The 27788-nt window shown below is 49.1% G+C and overlaps 1 protein-coding gene, 1 long non-coding RNA gene, 2 other non-coding genes and 1 pseudogene across 4 annotated transcripts; 3 read left to right on the forward strand and 2 right to left on the reverse strand.

The window, feature by feature from the left end:
- Positions 1 to 1207: 1207 nt before the first annotated feature.
- LOC147604782 (5S ribosomal RNA) lies at positions 1208 to 1326 on the reverse strand. Its single transcript, XR_015265390.1, has one exon. It is a non-coding gene; the product is annotated as a 5S ribosomal RNA (ribosomal RNA).
- Positions 1327 to 6808: 5482 nt separating this feature from the next.
- On the forward strand, positions 6809 to 7631 carry LOC147604783 (uncharacterized; annotated as a pseudogene).
- Positions 7632 to 10228: 2597 nt separating this feature from the next.
- Positions 10229 to 10347, reverse strand: LOC147604784 (5S ribosomal RNA). Its single transcript, XR_015265391.1, has one exon. It is a non-coding gene; the product is annotated as a 5S ribosomal RNA (ribosomal RNA).
- A 12863-nt stretch (positions 10348 to 23210) lies between these two features.
- On the forward strand, positions 23211 to 23666 carry LOC147604785 (uncharacterized). Its single transcript, XR_015265363.1, has 3 exons — positions 23211 to 23285; positions 23434 to 23502; positions 23586 to 23666. It is a non-coding gene; the product is annotated as an uncharacterized LOC147604785 (long non-coding RNA).
- A 58-nt stretch (positions 23667 to 23724) lies between these two features.
- LOC147604786 (uncharacterized) lies at positions 23725 to 25425 on the forward strand. Its single transcript, XM_086795008.1, has 5 exons — positions 23725 to 24082; positions 24181 to 24339; positions 24435 to 24585; positions 24762 to 24947; positions 25060 to 25425. Exons 1-5 carry the CDS (start codon positions 23725 to 23727, stop codon positions 25061 to 25063), a joined length of 858 nt encoding a protein of 285 aa, XP_086651134.1. The 3' UTR covers positions 25064 to 25425.
- Positions 25426 to 27788: the final 2363 nt, after the last annotated feature.

Here is a 27788-nt window from a genome sequence, read left to right on the forward strand (position 1 = left end):
TGCCTTTTCAGCTCAAATCAGGGCACATCTTAGATCAAAATAGCACACAAGGCTTCTACAGGGCATCACCTTTAAGCTGGGAAGGTCAAAACACCAAAAATCTTCAAGTGCCTGAGACACGCGTGTCCCAGGCATCAAGGGTATTTTTGCACCTTGACCATCTCAAGCTTATTCCTTGCACCTGTACTTAGCCCCCACAGATTTTTAAGTCATTTGGACTTATATTTCTCCTACCTACAGTTCAAATCTCTTGTCCAAACTGACGGAAACATTGTAATCATAGCCAAATAGGACTTCAAGTGTGCATTTTAGGCGCCGACGGGGGTGCCGTGGGACAGCCACGGCGTCGTGCCGGGCGCGTCCCGGGGCGCCGGCGGGGGTGCCCCGGGGGGGTCTCGGCGGGGCGATGAGACGGGGGTGCCGTGGGGCGGCCCCGGGGGCGTGCCGGGCTCGTCTCGGGGCGTCGGGAGGGGTGAACCGGGTTCACGCCCGCCGGCGCCCCGGGACACCCCCGTGCGCGGTCCCGTCGACCCCCGTGGGGCGGCCCCGGGCTCGTCCCGGGGCGCCGACGGGGGTGCCGTGGGGCGGCCCCGGCGGCGTGCCGGGCGCATCCCGGGGGCGTGTCGGGCTCGTCCCGGGGCGCCGACGGGGGTGCCGTGGGGCGGCCCCGACGGCGTGCCGGGCGCATCGCGGGGGCGTGTCGGGCTCATCCCGGGGCGCCGACGGGGGTGCCGTGGGGCGGCCCCGGCGGGCGTGCCGGGCGCATCCCGGGGCGCCGGCGGGGGTGCCGTGGGGCGGCCCCGGGGGCGTGCCGGACTCGCGCCGGGGCGCCGGTAGGGGTGAACCGGGGCGTCGACGGGCCGCGTTGGGGGGTGTCTTGACGGGCCGGGGGCCCCGGCGGGGGGGGGGGGGGGGGGGGGGATGGGGCAGGGTTTCGGGGGCGTGCCCGGGCGCCGGCGGGGATGCCATGGGGCGCCCCCGAGGGCATGCCAGGCGCGTCCCAAGGCGGCGGCGGGGGTGCCCCGGGCGGGTCTCGGGCGCGTGCCGGCGCGCCGACGAGGGTGTCGTGGGGTGGCCGCGGGGCGTCGGTGGGGGTCCCGTGAAGCGACCTCGTAGGTGTCCCGAGGGCCTTGAAATGAGCATGTCATGTGTGTTTCGGCAAAAAAGAAGAAAAAAAGAATGGTGCAACTCTTGCATTTCAAAAGGAAGGGTGCAGCACCAGGACTTCCCGGGAGGTCACCCATCCCAGTACTGTTCTGGCCCAAGCGCGCTTAACTGCGGAGTTCTGATGGGATCCGGTGTATTAGCGCTGGTATGACCGCACCACATTTAGGTGTCATGATCTTGCGTATACGTATCTTACATGGAAGTGAAGTCCGGCACAAAATGTGTGAGGGGCGCAATTGACGTGTGATTGCGGAGTTTGCCACTCAATGAAGGTGTGCGTACGTACGTGGAGGGGTGCAGTTCCACTTTCAAGCGTATGTGTGGGGGAGCATCATGCAGCGGGCGAGGAGGAGGACGTTGGGCGGGGGGGACAATTTTTCCGAACCCCACGACTAAACTGGGGTGCCGAACCCCACAACTAATTGGAAGAGGGTACGTGTCGGGGCACGTCCATGTCCGCGAGACTTAAGTAAGTGAACAAGGGAACAAATCCGAAGGCCACCCTTCAATGCGCATTCATGTTTACCCGAGGGAGGGGGGGGGGGGATGGTGGTACTTGCATTCTTTCTTACGAAGAGTTATGGCAAACCCCACGAACAAATGCAAGAGGAAACATGTCAAGGCACGATGAACCTCACGGCTGAATTCAAGAGGGGACACATCGGGACGTTCTGAAAACCCCACACAGCTAAGTTCACGAGGGGACAAATCCAAAGGCCCTCGTGGAATCCAACTTGTGTGTTGTGTTGGGGGCATGTGCACGCACGCGAGAGCCGCCCGAAAAAGGGGAGGAGAGGGGGGGGGGGACTTGTGTTATTTCCGACGAGGGGTATGTCAAACCCCACGCCTACCTGAAACCCTGGGACCTAGTTGTTGCAAGGGAAAACGTGTCGTGGCATGCCGAACCCCGCGACTAAAAGCAAGGAGGGGACAAAACCAAAGGCGTGTGCGTGTGTGAGGAGAGTGTCCCCGCCCACGCAGCGCCACGCCGAACCCCACGATCGAATGCAGAGAGGGGACAAATCGGTGCGGCGGCGGGCTGAATCTCAGTGGATCGTAGCAGCAAGGCTACTCTGCCACTTACAATACCCGGCCACATATTTAAGTCGTCTGCAAAGGATTCATCTCCCCGATCGTCTAGAATTGCCATTCAGAGCCCCCGGGGCGGCTGCTTCCGCCGCCTCGGGGGAGACTCTCGACACATGCTCTCGGGGACGCACGAGCGCCCCTACTATAAGTCGGGTAACAACCGGGGAGGTAGAGAGCGCCGCGTCTAGCATGGATTCTGACTTAGAGGCGTTCAGTCATAATCCTACACATGGTAGCTTCGCGCCACTGGCTTTTCAACCAAGCGCAATGACCAATTATGTGAATCAACGGTTCCTCTCGTACTAAGTTGAATTACTATTGCGGCACAGCTCATCAGTAGGGTAAAACTAACCTGTCTGGTAGTCCAATGTGATAGTCCCGTCCAGAAGCTTCTCCCGTATGAAATGATACTAGATCTCTATATGCTTGATCCTCGCATGAAATATGGGGTTCCGAGCAATAGCCAAATAGCTCTGGTTATCACATAACATAGAGGAACATTTCCGCTGAGGAAACCCAAGCTCACCAAGCAACCGACGAAGCTAGACAACCTCACAGGTGCCGGCACGAGTTGCTCTGTATTCAGTCTCTGTGGATGACAAAGCAATAGTAGGCTACTTCTTACTGCTCCAAGAAATAGCTTTCGAGCCAAGTGTAAAGCAATATCCTGTCGTAGATCTCCTGTTATCTAAATCCCCTACCCAATCTGAATCCATCCAGCCTTTTAAGATCACCTCCTCATTCTCTGTCTTATTGGCTGCATACAAAATGTCATAGTCTGGGTGCGCCTTGAGGTATCGGAAGATGCGAAGACTTGCCTACCAATGAGTTTTCTTGGGTCGACTCATAAACCCTGCTGAGAGCCCCACCGGGAAGCAAAGGTCTAATCGGGTGTCTAGCAACCAGATGAGCGATCCTACCAGCTTTCGATACTTTGAAGTATCAGCCAGCTCGGCATCATCATGTGTTGACAGCTGCTGATTAGGACCCATAGGAGTAGAGATGGGCTTGCAATCCTGCATATCAAAGGCCTTAAGAAGTTCATGGACACACCGTTTCTGGGATATGAATATCCCCTTCTCATCCTACCAAATTTCCAACCCAAGGAAAAAATGCAACAGTCCCATGTCTGTCATCTCAAACTCCGTCTTCAAAGTTGATTTCACCTTCCGGATATGCTTCGGAGTACCACCTGTAATGATAAGGTCATCCACAGAGAGAACAATGATGGTGGAAAGGCCATTTTCTTGGTGAATATATAGATTCGAGTATGTAGTAGAACGGTGAAAACTTGTACTTCTGAAGAATGCATCAATCTTCTCATTCTAGGCTCTGGGAGCCTGTTTAAGCCCGTTCATTCTGTAGACCATCCCCTTGGACCGGCGTTGCTGGAAGCCTGAAGGCTGCTCAACAAAAATCTCCATTAACAAATGTGAACTTCACATCCATCTGGTACACGGGCCACCATTTCTTGCTAGCAACAGCAAGAGTAGTCTTGATAGTATGCCTTGACGTTGAGCATAACCCTTGGCTACCAATCCAGCCTTATGCTTGTCAAGAGTGCCATCACTCTGATACTTGGTTTTGAAGACCCACTTGACTCCAATAATCTTTCGTTTCGTTGGACATGGTACTAACTCGCATGTGCCATTCCTTTCGATGGCATCGATCTCCTGCTCCATTGCAGTTTTCCAAACATCCTGTCTTGGAGCCTCACCAACATCGGTAGGCTCCCGGTCATGAATAGCACGAGTCATCAACCCATAGTTGATATGAAGAACCTCACCCACATGACTCTGCTCTTGAATGCGAATCCTGATGAGATCGCCGTGGGCCTCCTGTATCTTCCCACTTTGGAGGAATGCCCCTCAATGCTTGAGTTGTGCACTGTCAGATGAGCCAATTAGGAGGCAGGTTGTAGGACTCCCCCTGTGGCTCATCCACATCCTTTGGAATCTCCTCATCCGTGGGATCCTCTAGATCTGGCATATCTCTTGGAATGGTTGTTGGAGTAGGAGTGGCTACGGGAACTTCCCGATGAGCATGGGAAGATGTTGGCTACCAAATGTCACTTGTATCTCCTAGCATAAGTGGACGCTCATCATTCTGAGGCTGACCCTACTGAGGAAGAATCCCCTTAGGTGCACTCTTCTCATCAAACACTACATTCGACTGACCACAACCTTCTGTGTTGTAGGATGATACAACTTGTATCCTGTGGAAAGGGATTTGTATCCTACAAGGAACCACAATGAGCATAAAATACTCACTGCCACCAAGAGAAGTGTTCTGCATAGGCCCATGTGTACCAGCTCCAACGGCTGGTGGCCCTCCTAGACTCCTTTTTTGGGAAAGGCTTCCGATGCTACTTCCCTTGCAAACAAGAGCTACATGTGCTCTTCTGCACCTCAATATCCGGCAGCCCTTGCACCAACTGGCTTTTGAAAGCCTGCCTCAGATAATCATAGTTGAGATGCCCAAACCTGGCATGCCACAAGTCACTGATGGAGGAAGTGGGAAGGTAATGAGCTAGAGCCTGGGAATCCTATAACTTGTACACTCCATGCTCCTCGTATCCTTCGCTGACCAATTGCTTTGAAATCTTATTCTGAATCCACACATGATCTTTGCAAAACTCAACGAGAAGGCTAGGCTTGCAAAGCTTCTTCATCGAGAGTAGGTGATAGCCGAGATCTGGAACATACAACACCTTGGAAGTATACATACCCCCCTAGCCGTTCGGAATGATGTTGAGATGGCCAATCCAATGGTGAACGTGACGAACCCGAAAGTGTTCGATTTGGAGGCCTACAGCTCAAGATACGAGCCCAGGAAGGACGGAGAGCAGAAGGAGGATTGTTCCAAGCAAAAAGCGGAAGCAGTTTGAAGAGGGATGCTGGGCATCTCATAGAATTCAAAAGAAGGTGCAGGGCATCTTCTTCTTAAGTCATTGCAAGGGTTAAAGTGCTGGGCACTCCTTGCATTAGAGAGTGAAAGCAACTAGCTGGGCTGGTTGTCTTTCCGACTTTGTGCTTGTAAAAGAATACCCTATTTTCTTAATAGAAAATCTCTCAAAGGGGGGGACCGGCCGATCTTCGGTCCCCAATACTGTGTCGATTTTCTCTCTCTCTGTCTTCTCTCTTCTCCAATCTATATTATCAATATGGCTATATGGTCTAAGTACAACTTCTCTTTAGGATATATTTCTTTTATGTGCTAAATTAGGCCCTACCGCCCCACCGATTCTGTGACAGATGGACTCTCTCTCTCTCTCTCTCTCTCAAAGTTGCATGTTGCTTCTTTCTATCTCTAAATTTCCATGCATGCAACATTAACTCTTTTATAATGGTACCAATTCTCAATGTGATGATTTGTAAGAACATCTGAAATTTGCATGTCTTTTTTTGTAAATGATCAAATTTTTTTTAAATATGACGTGACATAGGGAAAATGCTGACACATAGAAGGAGCATGAGATTTGGGCAAGGACCGCCTTATGACTAAGTGACACAAGTCCATCCAGGAGGGATGTTGAGAAAAGGCGTTGCGATCGGGGAATCAATGTACACCGTCGGATTTGGATGTGAACTAGGTGTAAACTCGATGTAAACTATATGTGAACTCGATGTAAACTCTTAATGTACATTGTAAACTAGGAAACCTGTGTGAACTATGTGTCAACTAGGAACCCGACTTACGATTTATGATTAATATTTGCACCCCACCTTAAATGATGCACGTGCTAACATAGTGGTGGGCATTGGAGTGTTTAGGTGCAGGTTGTGAATTTGAGTTAGCGAAGGAGCTTGCCATTAGGTGCCTGATTTTTTTCTCCAAGCCTAGAAAATCGGACAGCCTAGATCATTCAATGAGCTTAGATCACTTGGTGTGGGAATGACTAAGCTTTGTTAACAAAAAAATCCTAGGCAGTTTAACTTTGTCAGCTAGGACTTGCATTTTGCGCTCAGCTTCGTCACAACGAAGACACTTCCTTGCTGCGAACAACATCCCAGGTCATGGACTCACGAACATGCACAGGTACCGTCAGACGTGCAGCCCTGTTTCACAGAATCAGCCATACTGGTTTCACACCCACTGTGCAATTTCTGCAAATGAAGAGTATGTGCTAGCCATTGATGTGGGCACCGGCGGCACTACGGCTGCCCTCGTCTCCTTATTAGGCACTGTTGTGGCGTCATCTTTTGCGCCGCACCCCACCCTACCCCCACATCATCTGTTGAGTAAGTTGTGCTTCCCACTTTCTTATGTGTGTGCATTTGTGTGTGGGCGAGGTTCTTAATCATGGTGTCCCATTAGCTAGGAAGATGCACACGCAAGCTTGTTCAATTGTCATACCCAATTGTGATGCAGCTTTGTCACCCATGTGCGTATGCGTGGGCTCATTATGAGAGTTAGTCTAGCATTAGCTTCTTCATGTTTGGACCCCTGTCTCCATTATCTTTGTTGATTACTGAGTTTTCATCCATCATTATAATTAACAGAACCAACTATCAATGGTTTTGAGTAGAAAATTATTGGATATCACATTCAAATGTTCAAATTGAGAGAGAGAGAGAGAGAGAGAGAGAGAGAGAGAGAGAGAGTGCCCGGTTTGGCAGTGGAGGAGCAGCCTCCGGAGAGACCACAGGGGGAGGAGATTCTCCATGCTGACACAGTGGTCAGAGTTGCCCCTGGAGATTCAGCAGAGGTCCCTTCATCAGTGCTTCCTTCAGTGGTTCCTGCTTCTTTTGCTACAGGACCGGTAGAGGTTGGAGAAACACCTATGATGATACCCTCTGGGTTTGTCAGAGCTGTTTCTCCTCCCTCTCACTTCTCTTCAGAGTCCGACGTACCTTTGTCTCAGTGGTTACCTAGTCACTTTTTCTCTCTGGGCCCTTGGAGGAGCCCGAATGGCAGATTGAGAGATGGCCCCCTTCAGATTCAGATGATGTTCTTGCAGTTTTCTTCTAGGGGGGGGGGCTATTCTACAGGGCTCGGCTTCTTCTCCTATGTTTAGAGTTATGTTCGAGACGAGGCACGACAGAGAGTGGGACATGGTGACAGTTTACGACAGTTTCCATGAGCAGGTATCTTTCTTGGCAGAAAATCATATTGGCAGTTGGGCTGCTGGCCTGCTCTCCCATCAGTTCGACAGTGCCATTGGTCAGTTGTTTTGGTCAGTGTCAGGTTCCTTCTGGTGCATTCCTTTGGTGTTTGTGTTGGAAGATTCGACTATTCTTCCATCTTCCTTTCAGAGATGGGATGCCAGAGCCACTTCCACCTTCCTTGGTATCAAATCCAGATCTATGACCGAGTGGTTCAGAGACATTTTGGAGGGACAGCATCATGGTTTTAGAGTTCCCTGGGAGATTTGATTGGTGGTGCAGGCAGGTGTTCTGTGGAGTTTTGAGCATTGAGAGGTTGTGGGCGCTCCTGGGGCTACATCGCCGGGAGATACCTGGCAGATTTTTGTAGTCAGCAGGGTTCACAGTCAGTTCTCCTGGTTCCCTTTTCCCAGTTCACTTTTTGTATTACCTTCTGGGTACTTTTCCCTCACAGCTTCATGTATATCTTTGAGGGTTTTTAACCTAGGCAAAAGCATCACGCATTAGACAAAAGCGTAATGCATTAGGCAAGAGCGTCACGCATAAGGCAAAAGCGTCGCGCATTAGACAAAGGCGTCACGCATTAGACAAAAGCGTTAAGTCATAAGCCATAAGCGTCAACCATAAGCGTTAAGCCATAAGCGTTAAGCCATTAGACTAGAGCATTAAGCCGTAAGCGTCAGCCATTAGACTAGAGCGTCACGCATTATACAAAAGCGTTACCATCATGATAGACGATGGAGCCACGCACAACTTTCTTTAGTTAAGAAGTTGCATCTACTTGAGACCTTGTCAGAACATAGGTATACAGTTTCACTTGCCAATGGTCATGACAGCAATGTATGGGACATAGTGGTCTTGGGGGTGCCTTTGGCTATGCAGGGCTATGAGGCCAAATTAGATTTCCAGGTTATGCATCTAGCTAGAGCATATACTTATCTAGGTAGGGAGTGGTTGTATAATCTAGGCCCTACCCTAGATCGCAATTACCAGCATAATTGGCTAGAGTTTATGCATGAGGGCAAGAGCGCCGGCGGGGGTGCCGTGGGGCGGCCCCGGCGGCGTGCCGGGCGCGTCCCGGGGCGCGGCGGGGGTGAACCGGGGGGTCGACGGGGCGGCCCGGGGGCGCGCCGGGGCGCCGGCGGGGGTGCCCCGGGGGGGTCTCGGGGCGCCGACGGGGGTGCCGTGGGGCGGCCCCGGCGGCATGCCGGGCGCGTCCCGGGGCGCCGGCGGGGGTGAACCGGGGGGTCGACGGGGCGGCCCGAGGGCGTGCCCGGGCGCCGGCGGGGGTGCCGTGGGGCGGCCCCGGCGGCGTGCCGGGCGCGTCCCGGGGCGCCGGGGCGGGGGTGAACCGGGGGGTCGACGGGGGGCGGCCCCGGCGGCGTGCCGGGGCGCCGTGGGGCGGCCCCGGCGGCGTGCCGGGCGCGTCCCGGGGCGCCGGTGGGGGTGAACCGGGGGGTCGACGGGGCGGCCCAAGGGCGCGCCGGGGCGCCGGCGGGGGTGCCCCGGGGGGGTCTCAGGGCGCCGACGGGGGTGCCGTGGGGCGGCCCCGGCGGCGTGCCGGGCGCGTCCCGGGGCGCCGGCGGGGGTGAACCGGGGGGTCGACGGGGCGGCCCGGGGGCGGCCCGGGGGCGTGCCCGGGCGCCGGCGGAGGTGCCGTGGGGCGGCCCCGACGGCGTGCCGGGCGCGTCCCGGGGCGTCGGCGGGGGTGAACCGGGGGGTCGACGGGGCGGCCCGGGGCGCCGGCTGCGGGGGTGAATCGGGGGGTCGACGGGGCGGCGCTGGGCGTCGGCGGGGGGGTCTCGGGGCGCCGACAGGGGTGCCGTGGGGCGGCCCCGACGGTGTGCCGGGCGCGTCCCGGGGCGTTGGCGGGGGTGAACCGGGCGGGTCTCGGGGCGCCGGCGGGGGTGCCGTGGGGCGGCCCCGGAGCGTCCCGGGGGCGTGCCCGGGCGCCGGCGGAGGTGCCGTGGGGCGGCCCCGACGGCGTGCCGGGCGCGTCCCGGGGCGCCGGCGGGGGGGAACCGGGGGGTCGACGGGGCGGCCCGGGGCGTCGGCGGGGGTGAATCAGGGGGTCGACGGGGCGGCCCGGGGCGTCGGCGGGGGCGTCTCGGGGCACCGACAGGGGTGCCGTGGGGCGGCCCCGACGGCGTGCCGGGCGCGTCCCGGGGTGCTGGCGGGGGTGAACCGGGCGGGTCTCGGGGCGCCGGCGGGGCTGCCGTGGGGCGGCCCCGGAGCGTCCTGGGGGCGTGCCCGGGCGCCGGCGGAGGTGCCGTGGGGCGGCCCCGACGGCGTGCCGGGCGCGTCCCGGGGCGCCGGCGGGGGTGAACCGGGGGGTCGACAAGGCGGCCCGGGCCGCCGGCGGGGGTGAATCGGGGGGTCGACGGGGCGGCCCGGGGCGTCGGCGGGGGGGTCTCGGGGCGCCGACAGGGGTGCCGTGGGGTGGCCCCGACGGCGTGCCGGGCGCGTCCCGAGGCGCTGGCGGGGGTGAACCGGGCGGGTCTCGGGGCGCCGGCGGGGGTGCCGTGGGGCGGCCCCGGAGCGTCCCGGGGCGCCGGCATGTGTGAACCGGAGGCGTCCTGGGGCGCCGGTGGGGGTGCCGTGAAGCGACCTCGGGGGTGTCCCGGGGCGCTGTTCCTCGATGCCGTGGGGCGGCCGCGGGCGCATCTCGGGTGTCCAACGGAGCGTCCCCGAAGGTGTCAACGCGGGTGCCGTGGGGCGTGCTCGAGTTCCGACGGGGGTTCCACAGTGCCTTGAAATGAGCGTGTCACGTGGATTTCGGCAAAAAAATAAATGGTGCAACGAGAGAGAGCATTACAAGGGACGTCACCCCATCCGAGCACCGTTCTAACACTTGCATTACAAAAGGAAGGGTGCAGCACCAGGACTTCCCGGGAGGTCACCCATCCCAGTACTGTTCTGGCCCAAGCGCGCTTAACTGCGGAGTTCTGATGGGATCCGGTGTATTAGCGCTGGTATGACCGCACCACGTTTAGGTGTCATGATCTTGCATATACATATCTTACACGGAAGTGAAGTCCGACACAAAATGCGTGAGGGGGGGGAGTTGATGTGATTGCGGAGTTTGCCACTCATTGAAGGTGTGGGTACGTGTGGAGGGGTGCATTTCCACTTTCAAGCGTATGTGTGGGGGAGCATCATGCGGCGGGCGAGGAGGAGGTTTGGGGGGGGGGGGGGACAAATTCTCCGAACCCCACAACTAAAGTAAGTGCCAAACCCCACAACTAACTGAAAGAGGGTACGTGTCGGGGCACGTCCATGTCTGCGAGACTTAAGTAAGTGAACAAGGGAACAAATCCGAAGGCCACCCTTCAATGCGCATCATGTTTACCCGAGGGAGAGAGAGGGGGAGGGAGAGGTATGGCGAAGCCCACGAATAAATGCAAGAGGAAACATGTCAGGGCACGGTGAACCCCACGGCTGAATTCAAGAGGGGACGCGTTGGCACGTTCCGAAAACCCCACAGCTAAGTTCACGAGGGGACAAATCCAAAGGCCCCCGTGGAATCCAACTTGTGTGTTGTGTTGGGGGCATGTAAACGCGCGCGAGAGCGGCCCGAAAAAGGGAGAGAGGGGGGGCGGGGGGTCAGGGACGGGGCATGCCGAACCCCACGACTAGAAGCGAGGAGCGGACAAATCCAAAGGCGTGTGCGTGTGCGAGGGAGTGTCCCCACGCACGCGCGCCGCCCCCCGGAGGGGGGGGGGGGGGGGGGGTTTGCATTTTTTCTCCACAAAGCGCCACGCCGAACCCCACGATCGAATGCAGAGAGGGGACAAATCGGTGCGGCGGCGGGCTGAATCTCAGTGGATCGTAGCAGCAAGGCTACTCTGCCACTTACTGTTGGGGTAAAGGCGTTATGCCCACCCTTATAGTGTGTACAAGCCCATAAGTTATAGTACATAGTACACTTAGTACTTTTAATGTACTAAGTGCACTATGTGTACTAGTGCAATATACATGTGTGATAGGGGAGTCACACACTCATGCCTTATGAGTTGACTTATCCCCACAACTCTCTCTCTCTCTCTCCCTTGTGCTTCTCTGTGTATGTCTCCCATGAATGAACTCTAAACCCTATTTCTGGTTTTCTCCCCATCAACTGGTATCAGAGCCCTTAGTGATCCCTCCCTTCCTCTTCTCCTTGATGGTAGCAAGGAGTCAGGCGCAGCAAGAAGCGACCAGCAGGCAGCTGTAGTAGATAGGTGGGCGTAAGGAGAAGGTGGCGGAAGCCACTTCTGTGCTGAATCACAGCAGCCAGGCGCCTACAGCAGTCTAGCGTGGCGTCAAGCGTGGAGGCGAGCGAGTGACGAAAGGCGTGTTAACCACTGAAGCGAGCGTAGATGCGCTAGGCGAAGCTAGGCGAAAGCAACAGTAGGCGTCAAAGGCAGGCGTTGGCGCTCAGTAGCGAGTGAACCAAGCGAAGCGGGTGGCCCTTCAGCGTGAGCAGCGAGCGAAGTCACCGGCGCCACACGAAACAAAGGCAGCGTGTAGCGTGGCTGAGGCAACGAGCGAAGGCGCCAGCGCTAAGCGTCGACCTCAAGCAAACAAGGCGCCGGCTGTGCGAACTAGGCGGAGGTCGAGTGTGGCAATCGAAACTCAAGCGAAGGCCTAGCGCTGGGCATCGGCTGGCGCTAGGCGAGACATAAGCGAAGGGAGCCCAAGCGCGTAGCAAGTGGAGGGGGCGAAGGCGTATTAACTGGCCTGCTCGACTGCTCGCCCGCTGGTTGGCGATGGAGTGATGACGAGGACAGCGATGTGAGCTTCGAACGTGGGGTTGGGCTTTTTCAATCGCGGGGAGTACTACAAACGCCATAACGTGCTGGAGAACCTCTGGCACAGCTCACAAGAGCCCAAGCGCAGTGTCTTGAAGGATGCAGTGCTCCGTTGGCCTGTACCACCTCCTCAATCAGAGCACTCTTTTTGCAGCAACATCAGCATCAACCCCTCTTTTCTTGCAACAGCCTGCAAATTGAGAAAAATAAGAAATTACAAGGTATTTGCCTCATTTTTTTTTTGGGATTTACAATTGAGCAAGTACAATCAACAATTGAGCAGGTACAGGTGCCCAATTGCTCAATTTTTTGAGCAAAATTGGCAAAATTGGGTGACATTGGTCACAATCAGGATAAATTTGCAGGAAATTGGTCAAATCAGGATCAATTTGCAGGAAATTGGATGTCGAAATTTGGGGCTTTTGATTTAATTGTGCAATTAAGCACTCATACATGCTGTATGATGTGAAAAATCGCACATTTGGGCAAAATTGCAGCAAATTGCAGTGCAAATCAAGGGGCTTTTGTGCCAATTTGGTTGATTTGCATGCAGGCAATCGCATTTGATGCTGTGGATAATGTGCTGATGCCTTACAAGCACTCAATGTGCCTGTAAATCAAGGGGCTTTCATGTATTTGATGTATATGTGGCCAGGGGGAAGCATCGTGAACACTCTGGATGCCTTCATGTGCGTCAATGTACCATGTATGATCAGCAATTGATCTCAAATCAAGGGGCTTTTCAAGTTTGTATGCTTGTTGAGCTTGGCAAAGCAGCAGGCAAGACATTTATGCCTTGAATCCTCAAAAATCAGCTTGCAGTCAAGGGGCTTTTGCCCAATTTCTGTTCGGGACTGTTTTATGCAGTGTACAGGACTGTAAAAGTCTGATTTTCACTCATTTGGACAGCCAGGAGAGCATTTATTGCTATTGTACCTGCTGGTACATATTTGGCACAGCTTTGTGCATGTTTTGGCATGGCTGTACACTGTTTTGAGTGATCAAAAGGTTCAAATTCAGCTGCTGAAATTGCCGGTACAGGTTTGGTACATCATTGGTGAGCACTTGGTACTGCTGTACAGTACTTTGGAAGGGCAAAAGAGCACATTTAAGGTGCTGTCCAAAATCTGCAGCAACCAGATTTTGGTGTTTTCATCACATAAAGTGGGAGAAAAGTTGCATTCTTGCTTCCGCAGTGGGAGATAAAACTTGGGAGAACATTTGTGAGCACTTTGTGTGCTCTGGGTGCAGTGTTTGCACATCTTGGGTGCAGTGTTTGCACACTTGCAGGGAGTCAGGCATTGACAGGTTGCATTTTGCTATGGCAACCACAGGTGAGAGCTCTTCATTGCTTCATATCAAGAAGCTTGAAGGCTCGCATAATTATGATATTTGGCAAACCCAGTGCTACAATGTGTTGCTCCAGAAAAAGCAGCACAAGCCTATCAAAGAAAGGGGTGTAATGCCCGCTTCTCTTACTGCTGAAGAGTGGGAAGATATGGATGAGCTGGCAAGATCTACTATCATGTTGTCTGTGTCAGACTCATTACTTTTCAGCATTCGTGAAGAGAAGACAGCTTGGGGAATGTGGCAGAGATTGCAGGACTTGTATGCCCAACAAAGTGCCTCAAGCAAAGTGTATTGGTTGAAGAAACTCATAGGTCTTCAGATGAAGGAAGGGGCGTCTATGACAGCCCATCTAAATGAGTTTAATGGTATTGTCAGCCAGGTCATCAATCAAAAGTTGGCAATGGACGATGAGTTCAAAGCCACTTTTTTGTTATGCACTTTGCCAGAAAGTTGGGACACATTCAGGACAGCCACTAGCAATTCGAATGCTATGCTGTCATATGCAGATGTTGAGGGTGCTCTTCTTCAAGAAGAGATGAACAGGAAAAACAACTCTGTTGGCAAGTCCAATGCAATGAATGCACGTGGGAGATCCCAGCAAAGGGGGAAAAGCCAAGAAAGGGGAAGGAGCAAGTCTCGCTCCAAAAAGGATTTGGAATGCCATTATTGTGGCAAGAAGGGACACATTAAAAAGCAATGCTACAAATGGAAAAATGATCAAAAGGAAAAGGGAAAAGGCAAAGACAAAGAGAAAGATGAAGCCAAAGATGTAAAGCCAAAGGGCAAAAGTGGAGTCAAGATCGAAGAAATCAATGTGTCACATGCAGGTGGCAGTGAGGATGAGGTCCTATTTACTTCTTCACTTGATGCCCATTCACTTCTTACAGGTGGTCATGGTATGCACTCATGGATCATTGATTCAGGTGCCTCCTTTCATGTCACAGGTTGTAGAGACTTGTTTGTCAGGTATACTGCTGGCAATGAAGGAGTGGTTTATTTGGGTGATAACCATGCATGCAAGATTCTTGGCAGAGGTGATGTGAGGCTTGTATTTTCAGATGGCTCACAGCTTATGCTCCATGATGTCAGGCATGTGCCTGAGATCAAGAAGAATCTGCTTTCTACTGGACAGCTTGATGATGCTGATTATGTTACCACATTTGGTAGTGGAAAGTGGAAAATTAGTAAGGGCTCACTGGTTGTTGCCAGAGGCTCTAAGGTGGACACTCTTTACTTTATGCATGCAGGTGTTTGTCACCATGCTAATGTAAATGCAACCGAGCTGCCGGAAATTTCTATGTGGCATAGCCGGTTGGGACACATGAGTGTCAAGGGAATGGAGCAATTGTCTCGTTTGGGTTACTTGCCTTCTCTAAAGTTTTCAAGTTTTCAATTTTGTGAGCATTGTATATATGGTAGGCAACTACAGTGCCCCCACAAGAAAGCTCTTGGACAGAAAGATGCTCAGTTAGAGCTTGTGCATACAGATGTATGTGAGATGCCTCAGCTTTCTTTGGGAGGGGCAAAATATTTTGTGTCTTTTATTGATGATGCCACACGCAAGGTGTGGGTCTATCCTCTTCGTTTGAAGAGTGATACATTCTCAGTGTTTGAGAAGTTTGTTGCTCTTGTTGAGAATCAAACTGGCAAAACACTGAAAGCTTTGCGTTCCGACAATGGTGGAGAGTACATGTCCAAACAGTTTCAGGACTTTTGTGATGCTAAAGGCATCAAGAGGGAGCTCTCTACTCCTTATGATCCTCCACAAAACGGGACAGCAGAGAGGATGAACAGGACCATTCAGGAGAAGGTCCGTTCTATGTTGTCACATGCTGCATTACCTCATGGTTTTTGGGCTGAAGCTGTTATGACAGCCGTTCACCTTATAAACAGGTCACCTAACACGAGGCTTGGTGGGAAAGTGCCAGAAGAAGTATGGACAGGGAAGCCTCCGTCATACAAGCACTTGAGAGTGTTTGGTTGCGTTGCGTACGTGCACATACGCAGGGAAATGCGCACCAAACTTGATCCTAAGTCTCATAAATGCATATTCCTAGGATATGGTGACAGAGGTGAAATGGGGTATAGACTTTGGGATCCCATGAATAGAAAGATCATACGCAGCAATGATGTCATTTTTGATGAAACATGCATGTATAAGGAGCCTGCAAGGCAACATGAGCCTGGCAGAGTCATCTTTGATGATGATGGACATCATGGACAACAACAAAGGGCTGTAAATCAGCCATTACAGCAGGAAAACCAGCCCTTAAATGGTGCTGAAAATGGTCCAAATGGACAGCCAGAGATGGCAGAAGATATCCCTATGGATATACCACAGTTAGAGGAGATACCGGGCATGATTTTTCAGCCTTATGGCATGGAACAGGAGCCACCAATGGGTGATATGCAGGCTGGACAGCAACCTGCAAATGATGGTCATTGGGTACGGAGGTCCACTAGACCCTCCAGAGCCCCTGACAGGTTTGTTCCAGGGGTTGACTACTTGATGCTCACTGACTGTGGGGAGCCCTCATGTTATAAAGAGGCTTTAGAGGGCAGACAAGGCTCTATGGGAGCGTGCCATGAAGTCAGAGATGGATTCCCTGCATAAAAATGAAACATGGAAGTTGGTGCATTTGCCTGCAGGCAAGAAGGTTTTGCCATGCAAGTGGGTTTACAGGCTCAAAGTTGCACCAGATGCAAAGCCAAGATACAAAGCCAGGTTAGTGGCTAAGGGCTTTAAGCAGGAATATGGTGTGGACTTTGAGGAGATCTTCTCTCCAGTGGTCAAAATGACCACACTTAGAGCTGTATTAGCTTTGGTTGCACATGATGATCTGGACTTGATTCAGATGGATGTGAAGACTGCTTTTCTTCACGGTGATCTCCATGAGGAGATATATATGCAGCAGCCAGAGGGTTATGCAGTGAGTGGAAAGGAAAAGCTTGTATGCAAGCTGAAAAAGAGTCTTTATGGGCTCAAACAGGCACCAAGAGAATGGTATCATAAATTTGATACATTCATGAAATCACAGAAATTCAGGAGAAGTGACATAGATCACTGCTTGTACACCAAGAAAGCTTTGGATGGCAGTCTCTTGATTCTCATTTTGTATGTTGATGATATGTTGATTGCCGGGAAATCTCGTAAAGAGATGGATGCCTTGAAGCAGAGGCTGCATCAAACCTTTGATATGAAGGATTTGGGTGATGCAAATCACATCTTGGGTATGCGGATACTTCGGGACAGAAATCAGCATGTGTTGTATTTGTCTCAGAAGGAATACATTGGCAAAGTCTTGCAGAGGTTCAATATGGACGGGGGGAAGAAAGCTAGTACTCCTTTGCCTCCATATGTGAAACTCAGTGCTATGGACAGCCCACAGTCAGATACAGACAGGGCTGATATGGCCAAGATTCCGTATGCTTCAGCTTGTGGCAGTCTCATGTATGCCATGGTTGCTACTAGGCCGGACATTGCATTTGCAGTGGGAGTGGTTTCTAGATACATGGCCAACCCTGGCAAGAAGCATTGGGAAGCAGTGAAAGGTGTCATGAGATACCTGAAGGGCACACAGGATTTGTGCATTTGCTTTGGCAAACAGGATGCATTAGTGCATGGTTACACGGATTCGGATTATGCCGGTCATCCAGATAACCGGAAGTCTACTACCGGTTATGTATTTACATTCACAGGAGGTGCTGTGTCATGGATATCCAGGATGCAGAAGTGCACTGCCTTATCTACTACAGAGGCCGAGTATATTGCAGCCACAGAGGCTTGCAAGGAGGCATTATGGCTATCTCGGTTAGTGGTTGATTTGGGATATACAGGGGATATTCCATTGTTGCATTGTGACAGTCAGAGTGCCATCCAGTTGGCAAAGAACCCTGTTTTTCATGCAAAGACGAAGCATGTGGATGTGAAGTATCACTTCATCAGAGAGGTGATAGAGAACAAGCAAATTCAGCTTGTTAAGATTCATACGGATGACAACCCGGCTGATCTGTTGACGAAGAGTTTGCCTCCGGAGCGGTTTGCTCATTGCAGACACTTGATGGGCATTGGATGAGGCCATTTTCAGCCTTGATATGGCCTTGTATATTATCATGTACATGCTGATTTTTTCTTTTCCTTTACTTAAGGGCACTTTGCCTTTAAGTGGGAGGTTGTTGGGGTAAAGGCGTTATGCCCACCCTTATAGTGTGTACAAGCCCATAAGTTATAGTACATAGTACACTTAGTACTTTTAATGTACTAAGTGCACTATGTGTACTAGTGCAATATACATGTGTGATAGGGGAGTCACACACTCATGCCTTATGAGTTGACTTATCCCCACAACTCTCTCTCTCTCTCTCCCTTGTGCTTCTCTGTGTATGTCTCCCATGAATGAACTCTAAACCCTATTTCTGGTTTTCTCCCCATCACTTACAATACCCGGCCACATATTTAAGTCGTCTGCAAAGGATTCATCTCCCCGATCGTCTGGAATTGCCATTCAGAGCCCCCGGGGCGGCCGCTTCCGCCGCCTCGGGGGAGACTCTCGACACATGCTCTCGGGGACGCACGAGCGCCCCTACTATAAGTCGGGTAACAACCGGGGAGGTAGAGAGCGCCGCTTCTAGCATGGATTCTGACTTAGAGGCGAAATGCAAGACTACGAAGCTAGTCTTGATTTTCAGGTCATGCACTTGGCCAGAGCTGACATTTACCTAGGCAGGGAGTGGTTGTACAACCTCGGCCCGTCCCTGAGTCGTAGGTACCAGGACAATAGCCTAGAGTTTACCCACGAGGGTAAGAGAGTGAGGCTTCAGGGAGAGAGTCATGTTCCGACGGTGCCGCTTATTTCTTCGGTGGAGTTACGTCGAGCAGCAGCAGCAGACCAGATTGAGCAGGTATACGTTGTTACACCTATACACTCTTTTCTTTTCGCAGATGAAAGTGTTAATAATTCAAATTGTTTGAATAATGTTTTCGTAGTTGAAACTGTTAATGACAGTGTTTTTGAAAATATTGAACAAAAACAACGCCTTGGTAAAAACCCCTGTTTTGATAAACCTGTTTTGCCTGTGTGTGAAAACAAAAAAACCAAGGCAGAGACCGAAAAAACTCGTAGATACGCCACTATCTTGTATTCATTATTGAACGAGTTCAGGGATGTATTCCCTGAGGATCTACCAGATGGTTTGCCGCCATCTAGGGAGGTAGATCATTCGATCGAGGTTGTACCTGGATCGAAGCCCGTTAGTAAGCCTGCTTATAGGCTTAGTCACTCCGAGGCACAGGAGGTAGAACGGCAGTTGGCTGAGTATGTCAGGAAGGGGTTTATATGACCCAGTTCCTCGCCATGGGCTTCGCCCATTCTTCTAGTAAAGAAGAAAGATGGGTCTATGCGGATGTGCGTAGACTACAGGTCTCTTAATCAGATTACGATTAAGAACAAGTACCCAATGCCGCGCATTGACGAGTTGTTTGATCAACTCAAAGGCGCGAAGTACTTTTCTAAGATAGATCTTAGATCAGGGTACCACCAGGTGCGGATTAGGGAACAGGATGTTCCAAAGACCGCGTTCAGGACTTGTTTTGGTCACTACGAGTTCTTGGTTATGCCGTTTGGCTTAACCAATGCACCAGCGTCGTTTATGACGCTTATGGACACCGTGTTGCGTCCATACTTAGGAAAATTCGTAGTAGTTTTCCTAGATGACATACTCGTGTACAGTAGGACACGTAAGGAACACAAAGAGCACTTGCGCTCAGTGTTCGAGCTGTTAAGACAGCATTCGTTGTTTGCAAAAGAAAGCAAATGTGTCTTCTTTGCTGAGGAAATTCAGTATTTGGGCCACATTATATCTGCAAAGGGAATGCGGATGGATCCTGAGAAAGTGGAGGCTATTCTCAGGTGGCCAGCACCAAAAAATTTGCAAGAATTGCAAATATTTTTGGGCATGTTGGGTTTTTATCGACAGTATGTCAGAGATTACGCGAAAATCTCTGTTCCTATGACTGATCAATTGCGATCGAAGTCTAAGGAAATCAGTTGGGGGGAGGCCCAACAGAGAAGCTTCGAAAAGTTAAAGGTGGCTCTTGCAGTAGCACCTATTTTGGACATTGTAGATCCAAACGAACCGTTTGTATTAGAAACAGATGCCAGTGAGAAGCCATTGGAGCGGTTTTAATGCAAGGGGGACGCCCAGTTGCATTCGAGAGTAAGAAACTCGACCGCACGCAGCGAAACTACTCGGCTTACGAGCGAGAGTTGCTGGCGATTATTCATGCTCTTAAGAAGTGGCGCCATTATTTATATGGAGCTACATTTGAGGTTCGGACGGACCATGAAAGCCTGAAATGGCTTTCCAGTCAGAAGGAATTGACTGGTAGGAAGGCGCGTTGGGCGCAGATCCTACAAGAATTTGACCTACAACTACGTTACCAAAAAGGTAAATTTAATGTTGTGGCAGACGCATTGAGTCGTATGCCGATGGTAAACGCATTATGCTTTACCAGATTCAAGAGTAGTCTACTTGAATCAATTAAAGGATTATGTGAGCATGATACTAGTTTTGTAGAGGTTTGGCGGAGTGTGCGTGCACGCAATAAACCAATGCAGCCGCCACCTCCCTCGTCAGAAACGAGTGTTAGTCCGGAGAGACTACCCGAGCTTTCCACGGGAAGAAAAGCGAGCTTTAATCCGGAGAGATCAAACGAGACTTTTGGGTGTAGGGCCGAGGCGGAGGACTCGGAGGTAGACCCTTCATCATCATTTGCTTTAGACCCACTTGATGATGCTAAACTTCGTCAGGGAGAAAGATTTAGGCACTACTTCATAGATGACGAGTACCTCCTCTACAAAGGTAGAGTATGCGTACCTGCTGTAGGTGACTTTCGTCTGCAGATTTTGAAAGAAAGTCACGATAGCCCGAGTGCTGGTCATCTCGGGATACAGAAGACCTATGCACTAGTAAAGAGACAATTTTATTGGCCTAGTTTGTTTAAGGACGTCCAGGACTATGTGCTGAAATGCCATAAGTGTCAGGTCAATAAGCATGAGCGTCTAAAGGTTGGAGGTTTGTTACATCCATTGGATATTCCCAAAGGGAAATGGGAAAGCATATCCATGGATTTTATTACTGGTTTACCAAGAACGAATCGCGGTCACGATTCAGTATGGGTAGTGGTTGACAGACTTACCAAGCTTGTCAAATTCATACCTACCAGGAAGGATGTGAAGACTCCTGAGCTGGCAAGGTTATTTATCGAACATCTCTATAGGCTATATGGCCTGCCCGCAGATATAGTTTCTGATAGAGATAGGAAGTTTGATAGTCACTTTTGGAGAGAAGTCTTCAAAAAGTTAGACACTACTCTTAGCATGAGTACGGCTGATCATCCGCAGTCTGATGGTCAAACGGAAAGGGTAAACCAAGTGCTCGAAGACATGCTTCGCGCATATGTTACAAAAAAGCAATCCAACTGGGAAGAATATCTTCCACATTTAGAATTTGCCTATAATAGCTCAAAACATTCGGCTACTGGGTTTAGTCCATTCATGTTGATGTATGGGTTCCAGCCGAGATCTCCTATAGCCGTAGGGCTAGAGAAGGAGAAAATACAGTCTGTCAAGGAGTTCCTTGAAGACATGCAGAGCATGTTATAGACTGCACGAGACAGTATACGTAGTGCTCAGGATAGAGCAAGGACTTATGCTGATAAAGGTCGACGAGACGTCACCTTCGACGAAGGTGATTTGGTCTATTTGAAAGTTCCTGCGCAGTCGGAAACTTTAAAGACGGGGAAATGCCAAAAGCTTTCACCCAGATACTGTGGACCTTTTAAAATCCTTAAGAAGATTGGGGACGTAGCATACAGGATTGAGTTGCCGGATGGCATAAGAGCTCATCCTGTGTTTCATGTCAGTAAACTTAAGAGGACGTTGAATCCTCTAGAGAACGTAGTTTCTCCAAACGTTTTGGTGGAATTGATCGAACTACCATTTGCTCCACATGAACCTGAAAAAGTTCTTGAGTTCAGAGATAGACGCACGCGGCACAGTGTGTATAAAGAAGCTTTGGTCAAATGGAAAGATCGTGAACAAGAAGCTTCTACCTGGGAGCGAGTGACTATGCTACGACAGAGATATCCTCAGTTTGTTTTCGCGGACGAAAACTCTTCTTAAGGGGGGAGTAATGTTACATAGCTTGTAACGTTATCTGCTATCCCGTAGCGGACTAGCGGTGAGGGCAACCAGTTAGCTGAGAGCCGAGCCGAAGCGCAAGGCCGAGTGCAACTGGAGTTTAGGGGTGAGGCGCCCGGGCGTAGCCCGTAGGCGGCCGGACTAGTGTGGGCAGGCAGGCCACTAATTACATAAAGTCTAGCAATGTGGAGGCAATCCACATTATTTTCTATGGTTGGGTGGTGACTTGCCCTCTCCATCTCCTTCTTCGCGGTAGCTATGGCGGCGACCATGGCATGACTACGTGAGCGTAATATTGGTATGGTCGCCGCCATAGCTACCGCGAAGAAGGAGATGGAGAGGGCAAGTCACCACCCAACCGTAGAGGATAATGTGGATTGCCTCCACATTGCCAGACTTTATGTAATTAGTGTCCTGCCTGCCCACACTAGTCCGGCCGCCCGCGGGCTACGCCCGGGCGCCTCACCCCTGAACTCCAGTTGCACTCGGCCTTGCGCTCCGGCTCAGCTCTCAGCTAACTGGTTGCCCTCACCGCTAGTCCGCTACGGGATAGCAGATAACGTTACAAGCTATGTAACATTACTCCCCCCTTAAGAAGAGTTTTCGTCCGCGAAAACAAACTGAGGATATCTCTGTCGTAGCATAGTCACTCGCTCCCAGGTAGAAGCTTCTTGTTCACGATCTTTCCATTTGACCAAAGCTTCTTTATACACACTGTGCCGCGTGTGTCTATCTCTGAACTCAAGAACTTTTTCAGGTTCATGTGGAGCAGATGGTAGTTCGATCAATTCCACCAAAACGTTTGGAGAAACTACGTTCTCTAGAGGATTCAACGTCCTCTTAAGTTTACTGACATGAAACACAGGATGAGCTCTTATGTCATCCGGCAACTCAATCCTGTATGCTACGTCCCCAATCTTCTTAAGGATTTTAAAAGGTCCACAGTATCTGGGTGAAAACTTTTGGCATTTCCCCGTCTTTAAAGTTTCCGACTGTGCAGGAACTTTCAAATAGACCAAATCACCTTCGTCGAAGGTGACGTCTCGTCGACCTTTATCAGCATAAGTCCTTGCTCTATCCTAAGCACTACGTATACTGTCTCGTGCAGTCTGTAACATGCTCTGCATGTCTTCAAGGAACTCCTTGACAGATTGTATTTTCTCCTCCTCTAGCCCTACGGCTATAGGAGATCTCGGCTGGAACCCATACATCAACATGAATGGACTAAACCCAGTAGCCGAATGTTTTGAGCTATTATAGGCAAATTCTAAATGTGGAAGATACTCTTCCCAGTTGGATTGCTTTTTTGTAACATAAGCGCGAAGCATGTCTTCGAGCACTTGGTTTACCCTTTCCGTTTGACCATCAGACTGCGGATGATCAGCCGTACTCATGCTAAGAGTAGTGTCTAACTGGTTAAGTCTTACTGCTTCAGCTGGTTCTTAATAACTTCAGCTGGTTCTTAATAACTTCAGCTGGTTAACTTGTGCACATGATTTTTTCGCACAGATAGACGTCAGCTTCTAATTAAATACAAGACATGTGAATAGAAGACACGAACGCACGAACGTAACATCTGCAGAGTACTCTCTCTCTCTCTGGCTTAAACACGCTTGTAATCTAGGGTTTAGGGTTTGAGTGCATTCTGTAGAGTACTTCAACGCACCATCTGCAGAGTGGCTTTCTCATTTAGGGTTTCTTTTGGTTCATCTCTTATTGTCTATTATGCAGGATTTTTTGTCTACGCACACAGTTTTTGTTTTGTGCAATGCCGTCCACAATATCCCTACCATCTGCAGAGTACTACTTCAACGATTTTTTATTTACTGTCAAGATTTTTGACATGTTTTTCTGTGCGCTTCATTGTTGCTTGTCTGTTTTAGGTTTGAGAGAGTGTTTGAAGCTGTGAAGACGAAGTTGCTTCAAGAATTTTTACATCCTGCTGTTCAAGAAGCTATTGAGGGGGTTGTGACCAAACGTCAGAAGTTTGAAGCCTTTAATGGTGATTCTAGTGGTTCTGCCATGAGACAAATTTATTTACAGAATTTTGGCTACGCAACTTCTAGTTCATCTGCACGTCCTTCGTCCGGTTGTTTAGATCTTATTGCAGGAACGGTCTTCAAGCTGTTTGAGATACATGGAGGAAATCAGGAGTGCCTAGGTAGTTTTGTCTTCATTGATGCTAAGATCGGCATAACAGCATTTCACTCTGTGGTGCGAGGGAAGAATGTTTTGGATGGGCATACTCTATTTGTTGACAACTATAAGCTGCAGCATGTTGCCTCTTGGCCATTCTATGACCTCTCCTTCTATCGAGCATCCGATAGGCCTGAAGACGCAATGTTTCTACGTTTAGGTGAAAGCACGGGAATATTTAAGCGTAAGTTTTATTATAATCATAGTAATGTTGTTTGTTGTCTAATGCTCTGTGCTGGTTTTGTTGTCTCTAAGTATGCATTATCTTCTTCAACATTTTAGGGTCTGAATTATTTGTAACTGGTTTTCCGGCCCTCGATAAGAAAAGTAAGGATCTGAAAGAAGAGGTTCTTATTACGCCTGGGAGCATTACACGCGTTTGTTCTGCAAGTGGTTTTGACTTTGTCACGGGCGCATACAGTTGTTGTAAGGGCATGTCAGGTAATGTTGTCAAAGATTTGCAGATCTCTACTTAATATTTATCTGAATGTGATAGATTTGTTTGAGATATGTTTTTACTTGCTTGAACATTATAGGAGGGGCAGTAGTAGATCCTGAAGGGTTATTACTCGGTATGCATTTAATGAATGAATTTCAAGAGAATACGACCTATTTCACATTGAATGAGGATATCAGCTCAAGAATTCCTGAAGATTACAGTATTAGGTCACCCTCAACATACTTCAGGTGAATTGTTATTACGTCTCCTTTCAGACATTAATTAACATAAATTATAATTCGATGTAGTTTAATTGATATTTGTCCATTCACTTGCAGGTGAATTTTTATTACTTCTCCTTTCAGGTGTTAATTAACATAAAGTACAATTGTAGTTTAATTGCTGTTTGTCCATTCACTTGTAGATACGGAAAGCAGATTGATAAGGATGAAGAACGATTCCTTGGCGAGAGTTCCTTAACGCTGGTGCGTTACTCTGCAGAAAACGTTCCGAGCAAAAGTGATTTTGGATGCTTTCTCTCTGTTGTAGCAATACGCAAAAAGTTCACCTCTCTATGCCTCATGAATGAACGGAATGCAGAAGAATTAGAGTAAGAGTTTCTTTTCTATTTCATCTTTGAATTGTTGATGTACTGTACATTTAATTAAGAGTTTTGGTTTCATGATTTTTTTTTTGAGTTTGCTTTTTTTAATCATTGGCAGGTAGATGCATCCTCATTTTCCAGATTGGTCATTGACAACGATGCTTGTAATACCTTTCACCATAGAAGTGAGTTTTAGAAACGCATTGTGTATTTGATCAAACAAGGTATATATGGCAATAAGCAAGCTTTCACCACAATCATACAACTACTTACAAGAATTCTTTGAACACATTAGGATGCAACAGTCTTTTTTTAGCAATATGCGAGTATGAGAAGAATGCAGTAGCACTAGAATGACTAGGTGATGTTTTCCATATGCATAATTGGCTTCAAATTTGGAAGAACTCTTTGCAGATTGGTCATTGGCAATGATGCTTGTAATACCTATGCGTTGTGCAATGATTCAAGTAGTATTTATTCTTTCTATTTTCTCTTGTCAGAAGCTCAATTTGTGGTTGTTGCCCGTCTTTGCAGAATACCAAGAATACTAGGGTAATAGGGGAGGTTATTAAGAACCAGCTGAAGCAGTAAGACTTAACCAGTAGAAGCTGTGGTCACATTCTTGTTCGGTTTTGCGTTGGGGAGAGTCTGGTCGAAAAGTCGCCATTCATTTCATTTTATCCCAAAAATCCTGGGAATGTCTCAAATAATTCTTGGTCCTTTCTATACTTTTGCAAAGATTAGACCTCTTTTGTTTCTTGTGGTTTGTTTTTGTTTCAGGAATTTTTGGCTGAAGAGAGATAGAAACTGAAGAGAGATAGAGATGGAAGATGATTCTCAAGTGCAGATTTCAAAGCAAAGGATTGTGGGAGGCATAAAGACAATGGGAAGACATAATATCACGAAGCAGACAAAAATAGGTGTACTCAAATTATCTTTTTTCCATGTTTTTGTAGCCTTTTATTTTAGCATGCATGAAATAAATGTAACACCAAGTATGCTGATTCTAGTTTTACTTTGTGAAAAATGATGGGTTATGACTCTAGGTTCTATGTTAGACTAAGTTTTAGCCATCTCTATTTAGTGTTTATGTATGACATATGCCAAAGGAGTATGCTAAGTACTTAGGACCATAAGTGTACCTGGTTATCTCTATTAACAATCATTCTTCTAGGCTATAGGTAAGGTGTAAGGGTTTAGGGTATTGGTAAAAACTAAAAACAAGAAAAAAAAAGGGGGGGTAACTAGTAAAACAGAGAAAAAGTGACTTGGGTGTGATTGCCTTGAAAAATTCTTAGTAGGATCTTGGGTAGCTCTAGCACCTGAGAGCCGATGCCTTGGTCTCTTGGGAGTAAACGTGGAGTAAACACTAATGTCTAAAGTGAATCATACGAAGCTCTATCGCCATGTTTGGTATTGGTAGGACTTGTGGTTGTCTTTATAGTGCCATGGGACGGATGCCCTCACTTTCATGGGGTGGATAGTCAAGTCACATATATAAACATCATGACAAGGCCCATCGTCCTTGAGGTACCTTGCAGTTTCTAGATACTCTTGGCGGAGGTCTATTAGCCATTGCTTGGGTCTTATTGGGGTGGAACCTTTGTTTTAAAAATTTAAAAAGAAAAAAAAAAGTTTTTAAATCTACATCTTTACAATAAATCTAAACACCTTTTCTTATTCTTAGTTGTTTGATTGTGAGTTAGGGAAATCTATACATTTATGGGACTTAAGACTATAGTCATAACTAGCGGCATACCAATACATTTGATGCTATACAAAGGTGTTTGAAATTGTGTTTCAATAGGACTATAGTTATTTTTCATTGTTTGACACTTAGTTAAAACTCTAATCAGCTTAACACTTGCATGCGCTCTTTTACTTGTTTCAATTGCCTATGCTTTAAAATCTTTCTTTATTTGGCATGGCACTTCACAATGTCCTTGCTTGTTTTGCATACTTTAAGTGACCACGCTCGAGGATGTGCACAGACTAGGAAGGGGGGAGTGTTGAACCAAAATGGTTGCAACATTCACACGCATAATTTTGCAATTGGAGAGCATAATGTGTTGTAATAATTAAGCCACCATGTATGATTATCGGCTCACATGAGTTCCAATTTGTATGGCTAGAGCTCTAGGGCGTATTTGAATTTCGGCCAAATTGGAGTGGGTGGCCAAGTGTAGACGGGCACACTAAAGTGCCTATAAAAAGTCCTTAGGGCAAAAAACAGACCTTTTTGATCTCACGTGATTGAGAGAGCTCTAGAGAATTTGTGAAGCACTCTCCCATTCTCTCCATACTATTCTATACTCTATAATTGCTTTATATCTTCATTAAGATGCATTAATATCTTCTAATCACTCTCTAATCGAGTAAGACTCTCTTTTGCACTAATTAATCTCGTGTTTGCAGATTTTGTAATTGGTTGCATTTTTGCATTTTATGCTTGATTTTGTGATTGATTTATTGATTTAGTGAATGCTTGAGGTGATTATGTGCTTATGTATGTGTTAATTCGTATAGAGTTAAATGCATGTGTAAAGATAGAGCCTATGGATGCAAATCCAAACCACTTAGATTGATGTGATAAGAGAGAAGTGGTTAAGTGTAAGTCATTTAGGAGTGGGATTGAGAGAGAGAGAGATTAAGTGGTCGTTGAGAGTGATTATTCATTGCGTGATCCATTGCGTGATCTCCCAATCGGGATAGCCTTCAAGTGCTAACCGGGTTGAGTCCTTGGATTGACAATCCATTGGATGATTGTGTGCGGCCACTTACACTATGCTATGATGCCCCAACAATCACACCCCAACAACCTCCCACTTGAAGGCCAATGTGCCTTTG

This window comes from Cibotium barometz, chromosome 61 (genome assembly GCF_041138505.1).
Source record: "Cibotium barometz isolate CiBa-2024 chromosome 61, ASM4113850v1, whole genome shotgun sequence".
In the NCBI taxonomy this organism is placed as follows: Eukaryota; Viridiplantae; Streptophyta; class Polypodiopsida; order Cyatheales; family Cibotiaceae; genus Cibotium; species Cibotium barometz.

Bases quoted from the DNA above. Each gene is read 5' to 3' on its own strand.
- LOC147604786 (XM_086795008.1), top strand. From the start codon at position 23,725: ATGAGACAAATTTATTTACAGAATTTTGGCTACGCAACTTCTAGTTCA. The intron at 24,083-24,180 runs GTAAGTTTTATT...TCAACATTTTAG, and splicing joins AAGCACGGGAATATTTAAGC to GGTCTGAATTATTTGTAACT. The intron at 24,586-24,761 runs GTGAATTGTTAT...ATTCACTTGTAG, and splicing joins TCACCCTCAACATACTTCAG to ATACGGAAAGCAGATTGATA.